The 16513-nt window shown below is 39.6% G+C and overlaps 1 protein-coding gene across 7 annotated transcripts in view; it reads right to left on the reverse strand.

Annotated features, from left to right (window-relative positions):
* Window positions 1-248: 248 nt before the first annotated feature.
* The window catches only part of RTKN2 (rhotekin 2), a 53257-nt gene continuing 36992 nt past the window's right edge, over window positions 249-16513 (reverse strand). For 6 of the 7 annotated variants that reach the window (XM_010400766.4, XM_019286526.3, XM_010400771.4 and 3 more), the window contains 4 exons: window positions 15942-16073; window positions 9156-9321; window positions 7112-7219; window positions 249-5141 (listed from right to left, as the gene is read on the reverse strand). In XM_010400766.4, coding sequence (XP_010399068.1) covers window positions 4588-5141; window positions 7112-7219; window positions 9156-9321; window positions 15942-16073 — 960 coding nt within the window. In that variant the 3' untranslated portion in view covers window positions 249-4587. The remainder of the gene's footprint in view (window positions 5142-7111; window positions 7220-9155; window positions 9322-15941; window positions 16074-16513) is intronic. The other variant, XM_039553703.1, reaches the window with a different exon arrangement.

A 16513-nucleotide genomic window follows, 5' to 3' on the forward strand; every position in this document is an offset into this window, starting at 1 on the left:
TCACTGGATGGCAGATAGCATTGATTTAACTTGAAAGCCAGTTAAATGGCTTTTCCTCCCTTCATCCAGATCAGAAAACTGGGGCTGATACTGTTTGCTGTTGTCAGTATGAGCCCACAGGGGTACATTCATGGCAGGCCCAAGGGAAAAGTAGCTGCCCCTGAGCTCACTGAATTTACAGCAGCCATCAGCCATGGTTTATGCACTGGAGTAAAGCTTCCAGGGTGAAGAAAATTACACCAAAACCCTTTTATTCTAGAAAGGTTTTTAATTTCACTTGCATATCTTAACAGAAATACAATATGCTAGCAGCAAAAAAAGATTTCTATTCTAACATTTCACAATACATTAGTGTCCAAATCTCCATTTTTCTATTAAGGCAGTCTGCATTAATTACAAATCAACTCTGAATACTCTGACAGTATTTCCAAATACGTACAAGCCACCATAAAATAACTATTAATATTATTACCATGGGAAAAAAAAAAATCACAATACTAGTAAAAATGTAAACATTTGAAGGTAATGCCTTTAAAACCACAGAAGGTACCATCTACCATTCCAGGACCAAGTAAACAGCTGAAGATATTAGGTAACCATAAAAAGCTAATAAATTAAGTCTTTGTTCAGTCAATATTTCAAAAGTTGTTCATGTTCTGTGAAACTTTATATTCAGGTTTGAACTAGCAATTACTTTCAAGTTGTACTTCCTAAAAGGAGAGTTCAGGCTAACTCCTTGCTCTTCCCCACATCAAGATGGCATCCGATCACTTAATTCTGGTTTTAAGCAGCATTAATTCACCCCAGCAGAGAACAAGCAGGAACAGTTTTCAGAGCAGGCCTGATGTGTATCTCAGGAAAGTCCCTAATCCCATGTGTAGCTCAAGAGGTGCCACCAGCGTCCTCCCTGTGCTACACTGGATCATTTGAGCCATTCATCCTGGGAGCAGCGTTTCTCCATGGACTTCCCTGCCTGGCAGTAGCATTCCAACTTGCCTACACAAATGTGAACACGAGGGAACGGGACACAAGGGCTGAGAGAAGCCACAGGCCTTCTGTTGTCCTCCAAGCCTCATCCCAGCAGGAGACTGCCTAATGACTTTTGAGTTTTGATCACTGATATTTTGAGTCCTGCAATTAAAGCATCCTCATGATCAAACAGAGCCGCTAAGACAGTGAAACGTCACATTTTCTTCTCCTGCCTGGGAGCAGCAGCTCCTCGAGGGGCACTGACTTTATTGTATAGCTGAGTTCAGTGTTTCCTGGTAGCCTGCAGGTTTTACTGGTTAAATCAACTTGCTTAACAGAAGATGCAAAGGCAATAATGGCAATACAAAACAGGAAAAAAAAGAAAAAGTAACAATAAATACTAAAACCTGAAGTCAACTCTTGCTTCGTAATAGGGATTATATAGTTCTGAAGCAGATTAACAGACTAATTAATGGCCTTGTTTGTTTAGACGTGGTCACAGCAATATCATGAACTGGCCCACATGAGTCTAATTTAAGGATAGATATAAAATATCAACACAGTTTCATGGAGAATAGGTCTTGAACAACAGGTTGCATTTCACTCTTCTATATACTAAGCTCGGCTTGCAAAGACACCTGCACTGAGGTGTTACCCAGAAGATCCCTGAGTAACCTTCTGAAAACAAGATGAGCATGTAATTTCCTTTAAAAATCATAATAATTTCAAAATACAATATTAATAGGGATTCAGCAAGAAATAGAGCTATTTTCCATCTTACTCAATGTTTTAAAGGCTCTGGTATAAAAGGGACAGAAACTCAATGGCCTGTCTGTTTGCTTTTCCCCACCCCCTACCCATGTCACTGATGTAATAAAAACTTATCACTGCTCTCTACAAACCTTGCCTTGCATTCAATTTTAAAAATCAATGATCTGGAATAAACTGTAAAAATCACTTGCAATAAATTTGCAAAGGACATGCAGACTGCTGGAGTAGTAAAGAATGAGGACAGGTCACTTATACAGAGCAATCTGGATCAGTTCATGAGCAGTATTTTAACGCTGGTAAAATACAACGTGTATTTCCAAGAAAATATAAGGTAGGATAATAAGAGAATGATGTACCGCATTCTTGAGAAAGACTCTGAAGACGACTTGGCCCATAAAAGTCAGCATGCAAGGCAATGCCTCCACAAAAAAAAAAGGACAATGCAATTTTTGAGAGGAGAGGGAGGGAGATATTCATCAGAGGATCACATTATGTCTCTGTACAGTCCTGATGGATCACTATTGACATATGGCATCTACTTCAGATGTCACCCTTACAAATATTTCTATACATGAGAAATACAGAGAAGAACGTGAAGATTAATTAGCCTTGGATAACATTCACTGCCATAGGAAAGTTAAGGAATTCAGTACATCTCATCAGAGAAAAGGTTAAAAGGGACATAATCATGATTTATAACTACACACAAGCAATTAGAAAAGCTGATACTACAGAGATCAATATAAGCAATCAAATGCATAAAAAGACCAAAATAACTTAAGGTGGAGCTAGAAATGCAAATAGAAAATCAAATGAAAAATGTACCTGGGGTAATTAAGTATTGCAACAGGAGGTATGAGTGAATTCTCATCACTTGAAGACTTCAAATTAATATTAAATGCCTTGCTAAAATATGTATGTTCAGTTCAAAACAAAGCCACTGAATTTAATAGAGAAACTGCTTGTTGAAATTCAATGGCCTGTTGAATTTAAAAATAATTCCTCATTATGGTGCCTTCTTGCCTTATATATTTATGAGATTTATTTTTAAATATATATTTCACTAAATGAAAGGGGGTTACCAAGAAAAAGGTGGTTTTTTTCTTTCCAAGCACAGCAACATTTAAGGCTAGATTTAAAGCTAAATAAACTGCAGCTGCATTTTGGAAAATATGTTTTTTCTCCCCCCCATTTATTTTTTCCATTTCTTGTTCAGAGTTGTACAGTCCACTTAGTCGACTGTCTGATTTACATAATCATGTAGTTATTCTTCAGTTTTTCTGTTCCTATTTATAAACCATTCACAAACCATCCACTTAAGTAACAGCATGATTTATTGTAAGAATGATTATGGTTGTTTCAGAGGGAAAATGGAATGTGATTAAACGAAGAATGAACAAGGACATTCTAGAACAAAGGGCTCTAATCCTGCAAAAGGATTTGTAAATGAAACCTGCCTCTCAACCCCATCCCAAATAGCCAACGAACTACTGAGGGAATTCGGCAGATACCTTTATAGCTGCGCAGCCAAGAGCTTAGCTGAAGACAAAAATTTAGATAAAATAAACCAACCAGCCAACCATGCCCACAGTATCTTCTGGAGAAATGGTAAAGCTCCCAGAGCCATCCACACTTCGGGGGAAAAAAAAAAAAAACAACAAAAAATGAACTATTTATACAGTTGCTGATATGACCCTCTCAACACCAGTCTGAGCACCAAGGCTCCAGAGGAAGAACTGCAAGCAGACCTTTGCTCTTGGATAAGTTCCAGCATCTGAGATAAATGCATGAACCAAGGAAATGGTGGGGTATTTAAGCAGTGGATCCAGGAGAATGCAGCTTTTCCTTATGCAGTAGATGTTTTGCAGGTGCCACAGGAACCTTAAGAACCCATGCTTCTTATGGAACTGGTGAACAGTCTGATGGAAGAATATCAAGGTTCAGTATCTTCACCTGAAGTGCTTATTCTCTGCTATTGCAGAAAGAACAAGTGGTGAAAAACCCTGTTTGTTTACCAGTAACACTGCCTGTTTACAAACCAACTCCCTACCACAAACAGCTGAGAGGCTCCACAAAGGACGAGCTGTGTTACAGAGCCACGTTTGTCAGGAAAAACAACCATAATATGAGCACGTGCTCATACCTGGCACTGCTTTTAAACACTTGTCTTAACCCAAAATAAGCAGCAGTGATGGATCATATCCTTGCTCAAAGACAGATAACCCTGATCCATTTAGACAGCACATGAACCAGCAGGAGCTTGGGAAATCCCAGGCTAAATTGATAGAACTGCCTCAGAAATTCATATGGAGTTACAGAGCCATTCAGAACAGCACAAAAGCTTTTCATACTTGATTACCATATAAGCAGTGTTTCCTAAACAGTGAGGGAGAGAGAGGGATATTTTAGGTGAAGCCAAGCATGGAGCCCAAGAAAATCAGCTTTGCAAGATCTGTGCTGAATATGTGTGAATTCCCACTTAAGTAGTCTGAGGAGCTGTGGATGGGCTAAGCTGAAGACTGGTAGAAGGCACTGGTTACATTCCTGCTGTGGGGACAGCTGAGGTTAACCTGAACACTGTGGTTTTTTCAAGAGGAAAGTACCGAACTATTGTTTTCAAAAATGGCACCGTTACTCCAGACAGAGAGAAACCCCCCCACCCCATTCTAGTGCAATTATTTAGATTATTATTAGTGAGCACTAATGAGTACAGCTGAGACTGCAGCTAGCAGTAATGCCCTGGCTTACAGGAAACACTTGAGCTATATGCTGAAATCTACTTTTACTGAAGAGTATTAGGAGAAGGCTGAGAAAATTCCAAGGACTCCTCTAAGCTAAATGTGATGCCTACGGATGCAACCAGGACCTGGGGTCTAGTATTTCTGTGATGCCTTTCTGCCTAGGGGTTGGTACCGGTTTGGTTTCACACTTGGTCTTGCTGACTAGAGAAATGGGATTCCCCGGGCCAGCTAAACCACTTTTTCTACAAGGACCAATTTTGCGAGGAGCAGCAATGGGGGTCTGCAGCTGCTGCATTTTTGTAGCTAACACTGACTCAAAGGAAGAGCTACTGGCAGATGTGGGGTCAGGCTTCCCCCAGTTTTCCTTGCCCAGTTGCTCTGTGTTCACCTGTGCTTTTGCACTGTATGGTGACTTATCAGAGGGTGGAGGTGGAGCTCTTCTTTTCTTTCCTCTGCTGTCATTAGGACTTGTAGCATCTCTTTTTGGGTCCAGATGCGTGTTTTTCTGAACAGTCATCTCATGAGATCCATCAAAGAGTGAAGCCCATAGGGCAGATGCAGACTCTTCTTGCTGGCCAAGAAGGAACTCACCATGACTCTCTTCAATTTTCCTTTGTATGATATCAGCTAAGCCCTCATGCTTCACTGGAGAATCAATGCCTGTAATTTTAAGGGACAGCAATTAACCCAGATTAAAACACCACCAATGATTTTACTTCTATCTATTTTGTTATTGCTGCTCAGAATACAAAACTGCATTAGCTATGTCTCACCAAGTCTGAACTAGTAAGAGTATTAGTGGATGAAATGGAAAATATTACATATGCTATCCAAGGGAGAACTGAGGTGACAGGAGGGAACTGTTTTTGTGACAGCTGGCATTGAGGCAGCAGGGTAGGCACTGATATTTCTTTCCAAGTAAAAGCAAAAATAATGTACTACTGGGAAACATGTATGTATTAGATATTAAACACATTTTGTTGTATAGTGCTTTGAAAATTTCGTTTCACAGGAGGCCCATGAAAGTCTGTGACTAAATATTCTTGTGCTGCCAGCCTGTAGAAAATGGGACATCTTTACATTATCATTTTTCTCTATGTGCTTTAAGACTGCCTTGCTCCGTTTCTTATTCTTCTTACTGAGCTTTCCCTGTATACTGCAGTAGTACCAGCCTCAAACAGCAGCAGAATCTGATTTTAAATAGAATCACAGAACAGTTTAGGTTGGAAGAGACCTTTAAAGATTATCATGTCCAACTGTTAACCCAGCACTGCCAAGTCCACCACTAACCCATGTCCCTAAGCACCACATCTGCACGTCTTTTGAACACCTCCAGAGTGGTGCCCCCACCACTGCCCTGGGCAGCCTGTGCCACTGCTTGACAATCCCTTCTGTGAAGAAATTTTTCCTAATGTCCAATCTAAACCTCCCCCGGGGCAACTTGAGGTCGTTTCCCCTTGTCCTGTCACCTGTTACTTGAGAAAAGGAACTGAATCCCCCTGGCTACGCCCTCCTTCCAGGGAGCTGCAGAGAGCCAAAAGGGCCCCCCCTCTGAGCCTCCTTTTCTCCAGGCTAAACACCCCCAGCTCCCTCAGTCACTCCCCACCACACTTGTGCTCCAGACCCTTCCCCAGCTTCATTGCCCTTCTCTGGACACACCCCAGCCTCTCAGTGTCTTTCTTGTAGTGAGGGGCCCAGAACTAAACACAGGATTTGAGGTGCCTCACCAGTGCTGAGTACAGGGTACTACAAATACTATAAATAAGCTTGGGAAAAAATGGTGTATTAAGAGTGAAATGAAGTTTGTGTTCTGCCCCTCACTGAGGTACATGTGTATCAGTGGAACGATGCTACCATGTTACCTTTGTAAAGCCTCTGTGTGGTTCATTTACTGCATTTCTGCTCTGCATTCACAGCTTAGATAAAACTTGACTGTTCAGTGCTCTGATGCACGGTAACTCAGTGACCCACATGGCATTTTGAGCATCATCACAGCTCCATCCCAAGCAGCAAGCAGTCAGGCATTTAGAGTTGTACAGTGTTTCTCAGTCAATACTGCATTGGATCCAGTAAAACAAAGTGACCTATTTTTCTAGTCTGTAAATATTATTTCAGTAACAAAACTATTAAAAAAATCCTGCTGCATACCATTTTTCTCTGCAGAAATACAAGTCCCAGATACACTCTAGCTAGATTTTCCGAGCGTATTTTTCAACATCATTACCGAAGACTAAACAATTAGGTGAGTTATGCTAGGTAAGCCCTAAAATAGCTTTAAGAACAGCAGATTAATTTCATGCAACTGGTTTCCAAGCCGGACTATTTTACCTTTACATTTTCTGAGCTTTATAGTACTCTTACTATGAGTGTTTATTTCTAGTGACAGCGTTTTTGAGTGTGTTCAGGGCAGACTGCAGATTTTTAGCTCAAGGTATAAAAACGTATTAATTATTTGCACTACTACAAATTCAGACTTAATATTAACTCCTTGGTATGCAATTATGTTGCTCTTTCACTGTCTGAATTGTCCTTGAAAAACTAAGTGTTTCAACACCAACACCAGAAGCCATCTGAATTCAGACAATGTTGTTTCTGTTACTCTGCAACTTGAAAAGGCAAATCCCACTTACTCATATCATGGTAGACGGAGGTCGCTTCCTTTGTCAAGAACAAAGGTGGTTTCCGTGGTGACATAATCTCAATTTTCATAAGTTCCTCACAACAATGTTTCCACTGGCCTGAGAGAGAAAAGATAACAATGACTGGAACTTAAAAAACTTCAGCCTGGAAAAAAAAATGGAAGTTATTAGTTTGTGTTAGGAAACTACCTCCAAAGTAATGCTAAACAGTAAGCATTTACTTTTGTTTAGCTTGAATGCTCAGGATGCATTTGTATTTTCACCTCTGTACCCACTCTCTTAGCACAAAGGTCATAAGATCCTACCTGTAATTTAAGCACCCCAGCATTACTGTTACACTATGATGGGTAAAGATCATAATTTGCCTTCAAATCCCCAAACAGTATAAATCCAAGGGGGGGGGGGGGAAAAAACCAGAAAAAAATTTAAGGTTCGGGAAGCTTCATGAAGTAACCAGGGACAAACTCCAATATCCTGCAAGCCGGATGCTATACAGCTATGTTACAATGTTATGGCAAAGGAACAGTCTGTTTTTAATAGAGGATAACTTGCCTTTTATCCCTTAGCAGACAAAGAAACCTCTTTTACTATTAATAGATTTTGACCTTAAGGAAAACAAGACACAGTAAAATTACTTTGTTCATACCAATCATTCCAAGTTTTCTGAGCACATTAATTTTAAGAGAATTTTAGAACCAGGGAAGAAAAAAGGCATTTAAATGCCAAGTGACCCATTTTTTCAGAATCTAAGGAAAATGTCTCAAAAAATCCGTGGGTAGTATTCTATCTATAATGAATAAGAAGTAGTTCTTTTACCCCACTCTACAGATAATTTAAAGAGGATGCCCTAGTTTTTGCTTGGTGTGTTTCTTTAATTGATAGTGCCTTTTCTCACTGTAAGTCAGAGCTAGAAATGACTGGAAATACAACTACGATACCGAGTTTCCACAACCTCAATTCAATTATCTTATTGGTGTTGTCTCTGGCTAAAGACTGATATTTCATTAATTGACCTGGTTCTGTTTTCTGACCTGATAACAATGCCTATCAGGAAGTAAATCTACCTTGTCAATAGCAGCATAAAAACTGACAGTCTCTACCCTCAGTAAACCTGTGAGTCAAGCAGGAAGCAGAGAAAAAAACACACAGGCAAATTATTCTATGCAGTTTTTATAATAAGTATTTGGTGATAAACAAGGAACACAATATACTACTTCAACAATGTTTCACACAATAAATGAGTTCCCTCTGCCATGTAAGATCAGTGTTGTTCCAGAGGTTTGCCAAAGGATCAGGGTAACACTTTATCACCTGTTACAAAGGCTGAGGTACAGCTTTTACCAGGCCCAGGTAAGCAGTGTGTATTTGCTTGACTGGATGGAGTGTGGCTGGGTGAGCATATTCCCATGTGAAGAGGGCTACCAAAACATTTGAACTACAACAGAATCAAGCAATCCCTGTTATAACAAATTGTAATTTAATTCATCCATATAACTGCTGGGCAAGGAAACTCCATGTTTACTTATGATTACTTGCAAGAACTGGCCGAATCCACATCCTAGCCAGGGCCCCACATGATTCCAGCATCCTCACCACTTGTCACTAAGGTTTCTATACTAAGGTTTCATACTTGCAGGATCTCATCAAACCAACACACCACTGATAGGATGCCCAGGCAGAGGTGGACTCTTCCCACTACAGTGGGGAGGAGGAAGAGACAGCGAGAATTTAGCAGTCTTTAAAAACATTATCTAGAACACTGCTAAGAGAAGAAGTTTTTTTGAGATTGATGGATATATTCTGCCTCTGGTTTCCTGCAAAAACACAGACTGAACACATGGACTCTGGTTTAGTCAAATATTTGCCTTCCAACGGCTTAGACCACCACCCAATATTATCCCAGAGAACATTTTCTTTTCGTTGTTGCAAACAAAGGCGTATGAGGCAATTCCAACTCAAATTGCTCAAAGATCCCTTTGATGTTACATAACGCCCCAGTCGGAGGGCACACTGCCAGCACTGCCTGCTTACTTACTCAGATCATAAAAGTGCTGCCAGAAAGCCTCCATCCACTTATGAAGTTCATCCCTACTGTCAGTAGCAAAACGTTGCGTCACAGCCTCTCCAGACACAGGGTTGATAACAGAGAAGTTATTAGTTCTCCTCTTGGAGTCCTTATCCACAGCTCGAATCCTGGTTTCCTAGGAACAATAAACTATGGTGATGAGTTACTGCTTCACACTGGCATCAACTTATGGCCAATGACAGTGCAAGGAAGGTAGAATTTGGCTTTTTGTCTACTCCAGATTAATACCCAATTAAAAACAAAAAAGATGAACTAATGTCAGGAACTGATTATAAATTTTTTTTCTCATAAAACTATTAAAATGACATAAAATACAAAAAATAAGGGAATAGAACACAATTACTGCAGTTCAGTCCTGAATTACAGAATGTACTGTAATTCTGTGTTATCCCTCCCTCTACCTTCACCAGCTAATCTCACACTGCTCACTCTTCTCCACAGCAGTTTAGGGAATAATCTACAATAACAGCAAGCAGTTCCTTTTCTCCAAACATTCAGATGGACAACCACGTTATTACAGCTACTATTTACACCTCCTACTGTGCTTCTGTGGGCCATTGTTTACCCACCGCATTGTAAACTTGTATCCATTTTGTTTTCATCTTAGCGAATCAGGACATTCAGGGCTAATACAATAGTGACAGGAAAATTAAAAAGAAACTTACCTAGGCCACCTTTAAAGGGGCATTTGGAGCAGTACCCCATACAGTTCTACTAGAACACAAGATTTTGCTCTAAGAGAAAAAAACCACCCTATTTGCCATTTAAAAATAGATATTTTAGTTTTACCTTAATTAGGGAGAGCTACGTAGAAATAATTAAATGTGTATATATATCCAAGAAGTGTAACAAGTCTATAAAATCTCTTCAGCTAGAGTTAGAAAAGCTCTCAGATTACACAGCAGCACTGTTGGAGCCAAAGTTTCTCCTTGTGTTCAGGGACATAGTTCAATTGCTCTAGACTAGATCCAGTGGTATTTTCAGAGTATTTACTTTCTTTGTTATGGCATTACTACAATTAAAAAAAAAAAACCAAAAACACTTATCCCTAACAATTATTTTTGTGTGTGTGTAAAATGCTAAAAGTTTTAAGTCTGGCTAAAATACAACTAAAAGAATTCCAGAACACAACTGGGTCAACACTGCTGCTCACCACAACATGATGAGCAAATTAAAACAATTAACATCACTTTATTTACAGAAGTAAGGCAGAAGCCCTGGGAGTATCTTTGCACATGCAACTCGACCTGACTGAACAAGCAGCAGCCCATTACAACACTGCTCCTGAGAGGTTTCTGGCATGCCCAGGAGAGCACAGTAATGAGTTTTGGTGCCCAGGTGCCAGCTGGCCCCCTACAGCTGGCTAGCCCCAGAGCCCTGGCAGGACATGAGGACACCAAACATGCAGCAAGACCGTGCAGTGCCCCCCTGCCTTGTGCAGGAATACACAAGGATATTCCTGGCATGGGCAGTGCCCAGGATTTGAAGGAAGCCAACAATCACAGCCAGGGCTGTGTTCGAACATCTCCTGTCTGGATGGACGGTGAATCTGACCACAAAGGTGGCCTCAGGGCATTCCTCAAAATACAGTGGGGACAGAACAACCAGGTCCCTTTTACACAACTCAACCAAATGTCAAACATCTGCTAAAGGCATTAAACATACAACTACAGAAATTAAGTTTACGCATGGGATCCCATGGGGATAAGCCTAGTTCTGATACTCAGAAAAACAAAAATTATTCTACAGACCATTCCCCAGATTTTAAATGCATAACTGAAGTAACCATTTGAAATACCAACAGCTGCTTGTAGCATATCTGATGGATATGCTCATTTAAATTCTTCTGTCTAAAAATAGGAGATGAAGTAATTCATCCATAAGTGCTCTATATCCCATTAACTCAGGTAACCATAGATACCAGCAAAAAAATGAAATCAAGTAGATTAACATTTGACAGGTAAGAACTTCAAGCATACCGTACACACAAGTTTATTTAATGATGTTTGCTGCAGGTTTTATCCCACAACTGTGGTATTATTCAAAGGAGATAAATCCTCAAGCAACAATCTATATCTGATGCTTGAATATTTCAGGAGTCATACAAGATGCCATTACAGCAATGGGCTGATGAATTTACCAAGCTTGGGTGAATTACACGACATGCCCAGTTCCACTTAATAAAAACAAAACCCAAACCAACAAAAACCTATTAAAACCAAACAAAAACCAACAGAAAAACCACCCCCCCCAAAAAAAAAAAAAACCACAAAAAGTGCTTTATTTTACCATGTTGTAATAATATCTTTCCCAGTCTTCTAAAAAACCTGAACCGACTCTGCTATAGCAATTGTAAAGACCAGAACAATCGGTGGATGGCAACAGGAAAACAGCTGAATCTTGAACTCAAGTGACTCTTACGGGGAAGCTGAAGCCAGTTTTATATTCTTTACGCAAAAGATTATTTCTTTGAAGACAGGGAAAGACTAAAAGGGAAAAATACATGGTACAACCTTATTCTATATTTCTCCCCACAAATAAAATCTCTTTGCCTGATAGCACCTCTCTAGAAAGCTCAAATTTTAAGCTAAGAAGAGACAGAGATAGAGAGAGAGAACTTTTTTTATTGCTGAGGTACAACACTTTCCTGCTAAGCCAGTCCTGACACACTAAGAAGCACTGGTTATAAAGACGATTTTAAGACATCAAAACAAACTACAGTTCTTAAGAAAAATATTGAATAACCTAGAGACCCAGTTCTGTGTATCTATTTTAAGATTAAACAAATCAAATATAACAAACTCCCTTCATGTTTTTAGTACAAAAAAAAAAAAAAACAAGAAAAAACAGTACAACATTGGAAACAAGTATAACCTGTTCATGTGTTGGTTTCTACTGTAATGTTTAATAATTTCCATGACGTTTGTTTTAGGCAAGCAGGGAATTATGTTTCAATTTGAAATTATGGCTTTCAAGCACATTAATGCAGAAGACCAAATCCAGTCTATTAGCTGATATTTTGTCCCTTCCTTGTTTTGTGAGCTTGTACTTATGTGACATCCTCATGGCCACTGGCTGGTCAGTACAATGTGTGAGTATGACATGGACAAGAAATATTAGGATATCTGTGCCATTGATCTTGGGAGAAATGCAGCAGTTGAAAATGTGGAGAAGATGATAGCAATATATGACCAGCCAGCCTTTTGTGAAGCTTCAGGGGGCCAATAAAGCAGCTTTCAAACTGCTCAATTTGAGTATGCGTGCTACAAGGATCTGGGTGTTCTATCTGCTTCCCCAGCCTGCATCCACAACCTCTTTCAAGCAACTGCAGGACTAAACTCTCTGGATATGAGATACCAGACATTTGGAGGCCCTTAACTAGTCTATGCTTTTCCAATATATTTTCACAGGTAGGAAGGCTTTTCTAAGCCAACCAGTGGGACAAAGTCCTTACTACAGGGAATACGGATATTTTCAGGGCTGATCTCATTCCTCCATGCTGGAGTTCCCCAACATGTACAGTGAATATTGCTCATGTTGCTGGCTCCCTAAAAGCTCACATGGTCAAGAACTCGTATCCATATTCCTCTGCTCCAGCCCAAGGAGGAATTCCCTGGTTCCCTAGAAATATGCATGGTTCCCTTGAATTTGTGCTGCTGCAACCATCGCCACATTTTCCAACAAAGTCCGCTCCCTGACCTAGCCAGAAGACCTGCACCAACAAGGACTGTCATTAAAGGTAATTCCAGATTGATTTTGTCCCTCTGCTCCTGCTGCACTGCTCAGCAGTGTTCCCATGAGCCCTGAGCCTGTGGCTGCAAACACTTGCTCCTCACCCTGCTCCCCTCAGCAATCAGCAAAAGCACAGAGAGAGTCCTGGGCTTGCTGACTGCAGGGTCCCAGGACAAAGACTGCATGGGAAAAATATGCGCAGGACTACAGGCAACATCCCAGAATTCCTGAAGTTTCAGGCACCCATGGCACAAAAAAACTTTTATAATCTATGAACCAAACATAATAGATTATGAATTCCAAACACTGAACAACTAGCATGAACTGCTGGCACATGCACCAATTTGCTAAGCTATCAGGTGTAGGCTAGGCCTTTATTTTTTATTTCCAACTAAAGAAAACTTGAAAAAAATTCAGGAACTGGCCCATAAAGAATATTTCTTCAAATTGGATTCCAGTAAATTTTCTTTGCTACAGAAAATATCATTTCTCTTTTCCTACTTAGTTGTGCAATATAATACGTTATAGTCACATTTAGCTGGAACAATAACAGTAGCACTTGCATAATAGGAACTGCAGAACCATTCTTGCTCAACAGCAGTAGCAGTGAAGTCATCTAAAGTTGAAGTAATGACTTTGCTGGTCTTAATGGCTTCTTCAAGTCTCAATTCAAAGGGAATGGGAAATACGGCTATCGGTGTGAACATTTTCCAGAGAATTTCTCATAAATTCAGATGATTTCATTACTTCTCAGAAAGTATCTTTAAATTACATATAAAGGATCAGCTTCACATTACAAATGAAAATGCCACATATACAACTCGAAGAGATTTTAGTTAGAATGTCTAGAGTTGATGTTCGATCTCAACTTTCACTTCGAAATTGCTGTTTCTATAACAACATGTAGCAGACAAGCCCATATGATTAGTCTGCTTTCATTTAATCCGTAAGAGAAATTTCATAACAAAGGAATCAAAAAATATCCGCAGGCATTAAGTTAGTTTCAAGAGAAACTGTTTAAGTAGTAAAGTATCCAAATATGTTTTCAATTGCATTTTCTTTTTTTCTAGTTTTAATTTAAATTGAAGAAGGATTCACAGTCATTCTCCCACAGTCTGACATTTTCGTAAAATGGTGTAAGATACATAAATCATGTACCTTCTACATGTTAGCTTTAAGGATACCCTGCAAACATAAGGACAGTCTCTCACCAAAGGCTTATCAAACTGGATTTCAGGTTCTAAGTGCATTGGTTACTTGGAGGAGCAAAATATCTTAGAACAATATGGTTATTTTAAAAGGAAAAGCAGAATTGGAATTTAGACTAAACCAGAAAACTCTAAGGAAAGATATGAGGCAGCTTGATAGATAACTTTAAAAAATATTCCTGTCACGTTTTAGAATGATTTAGTCATTCTATAATTTACTAAAGTTTACAATTTCTTAACTGATACTGCGAACAGCTGGAAAACAGAATTATGGCAGAGGCTGACTAGTGAAATTGAAAGTGACTGAAGAGGTAAGCAAGTAAACCTACTTAAATATATATCACAGTATAAATATTTATTTAATGTAAATGTATGAACAGTTGGGAGAAAAAAATAGCACTAGGAAAAAAGGTACTTTTATTTAAGGAATCAATTTCAATCTTAGCAATTAAAAAACATCTTAACACAAACAGGTCACATGGTTATGACCCATTTAAATGTTTGGGTTCCACATCAGTCTCACTCTGAAGGAGAATGCATCTCTCCCAAGAACACTGAAGCCACCAAAAGCTGATACTGCTGCTGTAAGAAGCAGTTCTTTGTCACCCCATGCCCCCTCACGTTCCCAGTTATAGCTGAGCCCCGTGCTTGTACCACACAAGCATTTGTGCAGCCATGTAATGAGCTGGGTAAGAGAACAGATTAAAGGGAAGCACAGTTGAAGCCAAGCGTCCTCCTGCCCCAGACGAAGTGACTTTAACCCCCATGAGTTGCCCTGTGCAATCGCTCCGTCAGCTGCCCCCGTGCCTGCCCTGGCACAGCACAGCAGCAGCTGAACAAGCAGCCGGGCCCAGGAACGCTTCTCTCGGAATTAGTGCTGGCACCGAGCGCTCACGGCAGCACAGCAGTGGAATCCACAGCGACCTGTGCTTAACACAGCTTCCAAATGTGTCTATTTACTTATGTAAGATGAACTCAGCTATGTGATTGCAAATAACATTCAATTCCTCTGCCCATCCTTATGGGATATTAACCCTTGATGCCTGCACCAAAACCAGTTTTTGAGAGCATCTGTTCTCTCTAATGCTTGCCATTCTAGAAGGTCTTTCCGATAACGTTCAGATTACTTCAGATTAATTACTGTTTCTTTGGCCAAATAGTAAGCAACATTTTAAATTTATGTTTTAAGCCCAGGCTTTTCAATCAGGGCATGAAAAACAGCAATAATATCATCCTAGAGAACAGAGCTTCCAAAGTTATTGTGCCCTGGACAAAACCAGCATTAAGAAAAGCAGCTTATTTTAAGGCACTGAAATATTTTGAAAAATTTTCCAGCTCTCCTTCTAATTAAGACTGTGGCTAAATAACACATAACAACAAAAAAGCTTTTGTTGGAATTCCACCTTGCTGAGGACAGAAGTCTACCAGAACATTGCTAGGGGACTGTAAGCAATACGTTTCCAAGGGCTGTCTTACAGAACTATCATATAAAAAGTTATTAGTTTTTCTATAGAAAAACACCCTCCCTTTTGCCTCTATGCTAACCAGTCTAATGCAACAGAAGGAATTTACATCCACAGCTAAGGAATGTTACATTTCTGCTGGGGGACTGCAAATTTCACAGAAGCACATCCCACCCTCATTTCACCTGTAGGGCACTCTGCGTACCAGCAGCTTAGAGCCCAAATGACTGCACATATTTCTTAAACCAAAAAAAAATGTTCCCCAAAATAATCCAATAAATTAAAAAACCCCAACAACCAAAAGAAAAAAATCCCCATACAACCAATTTTACCTTGTTGATGGAAACTGTCAATGCTGGCTCCAGTTTAGCCTCAATTTCTTCTGGTGAGTAATAACAAAAGAGTTTGCCACCTCTCAGTACACAATACAGCCTCCTCCAGCTCATTAGACCTCCTACCATTTGCTAAAGGGAAGAATAGTCAGAAACTGCCAAACATAAACCTAAAACAAAACCATATTAATAAGGTGTACACGTATCAGCCCTGAGTGGTCAAAACTTAGCCACACCAAATCCATTCCTACAACAAAGACTTTTTGTTACAGAACATTTCAGTCACTGATTTCTGAAACATTAGCAGTACTTCAAATGTCTTCTGGTGTTTTACAGTTTTTGCAGATTTATTGCCATGTGACACTAACAGTACAGAATCTGCTGGTTCACACAGAACGAAATCTAGATCTGGTGTCTACTGTAAAAAAGAAAGCACCTTTATTAGCTACAGCAATTGCACAATAATAGAAATAAAAAGAGTATTACACTTTGGGAATACACAGTACATTCAACAAATGTCAAGCAAAGACGTTTGTCTAGAATTCCACTTTCTCAAACGAATTTTCTGAACA

The sequence above is a fragment of the Corvus cornix genome, chromosome 6 (assembly GCF_000738735.6).
Source record: "Corvus cornix cornix isolate S_Up_H32 chromosome 6, ASM73873v5, whole genome shotgun sequence".
In the NCBI taxonomy this organism is placed as follows: Eukaryota; Metazoa; Chordata; class Aves; order Passeriformes; family Corvidae; genus Corvus; species Corvus cornix.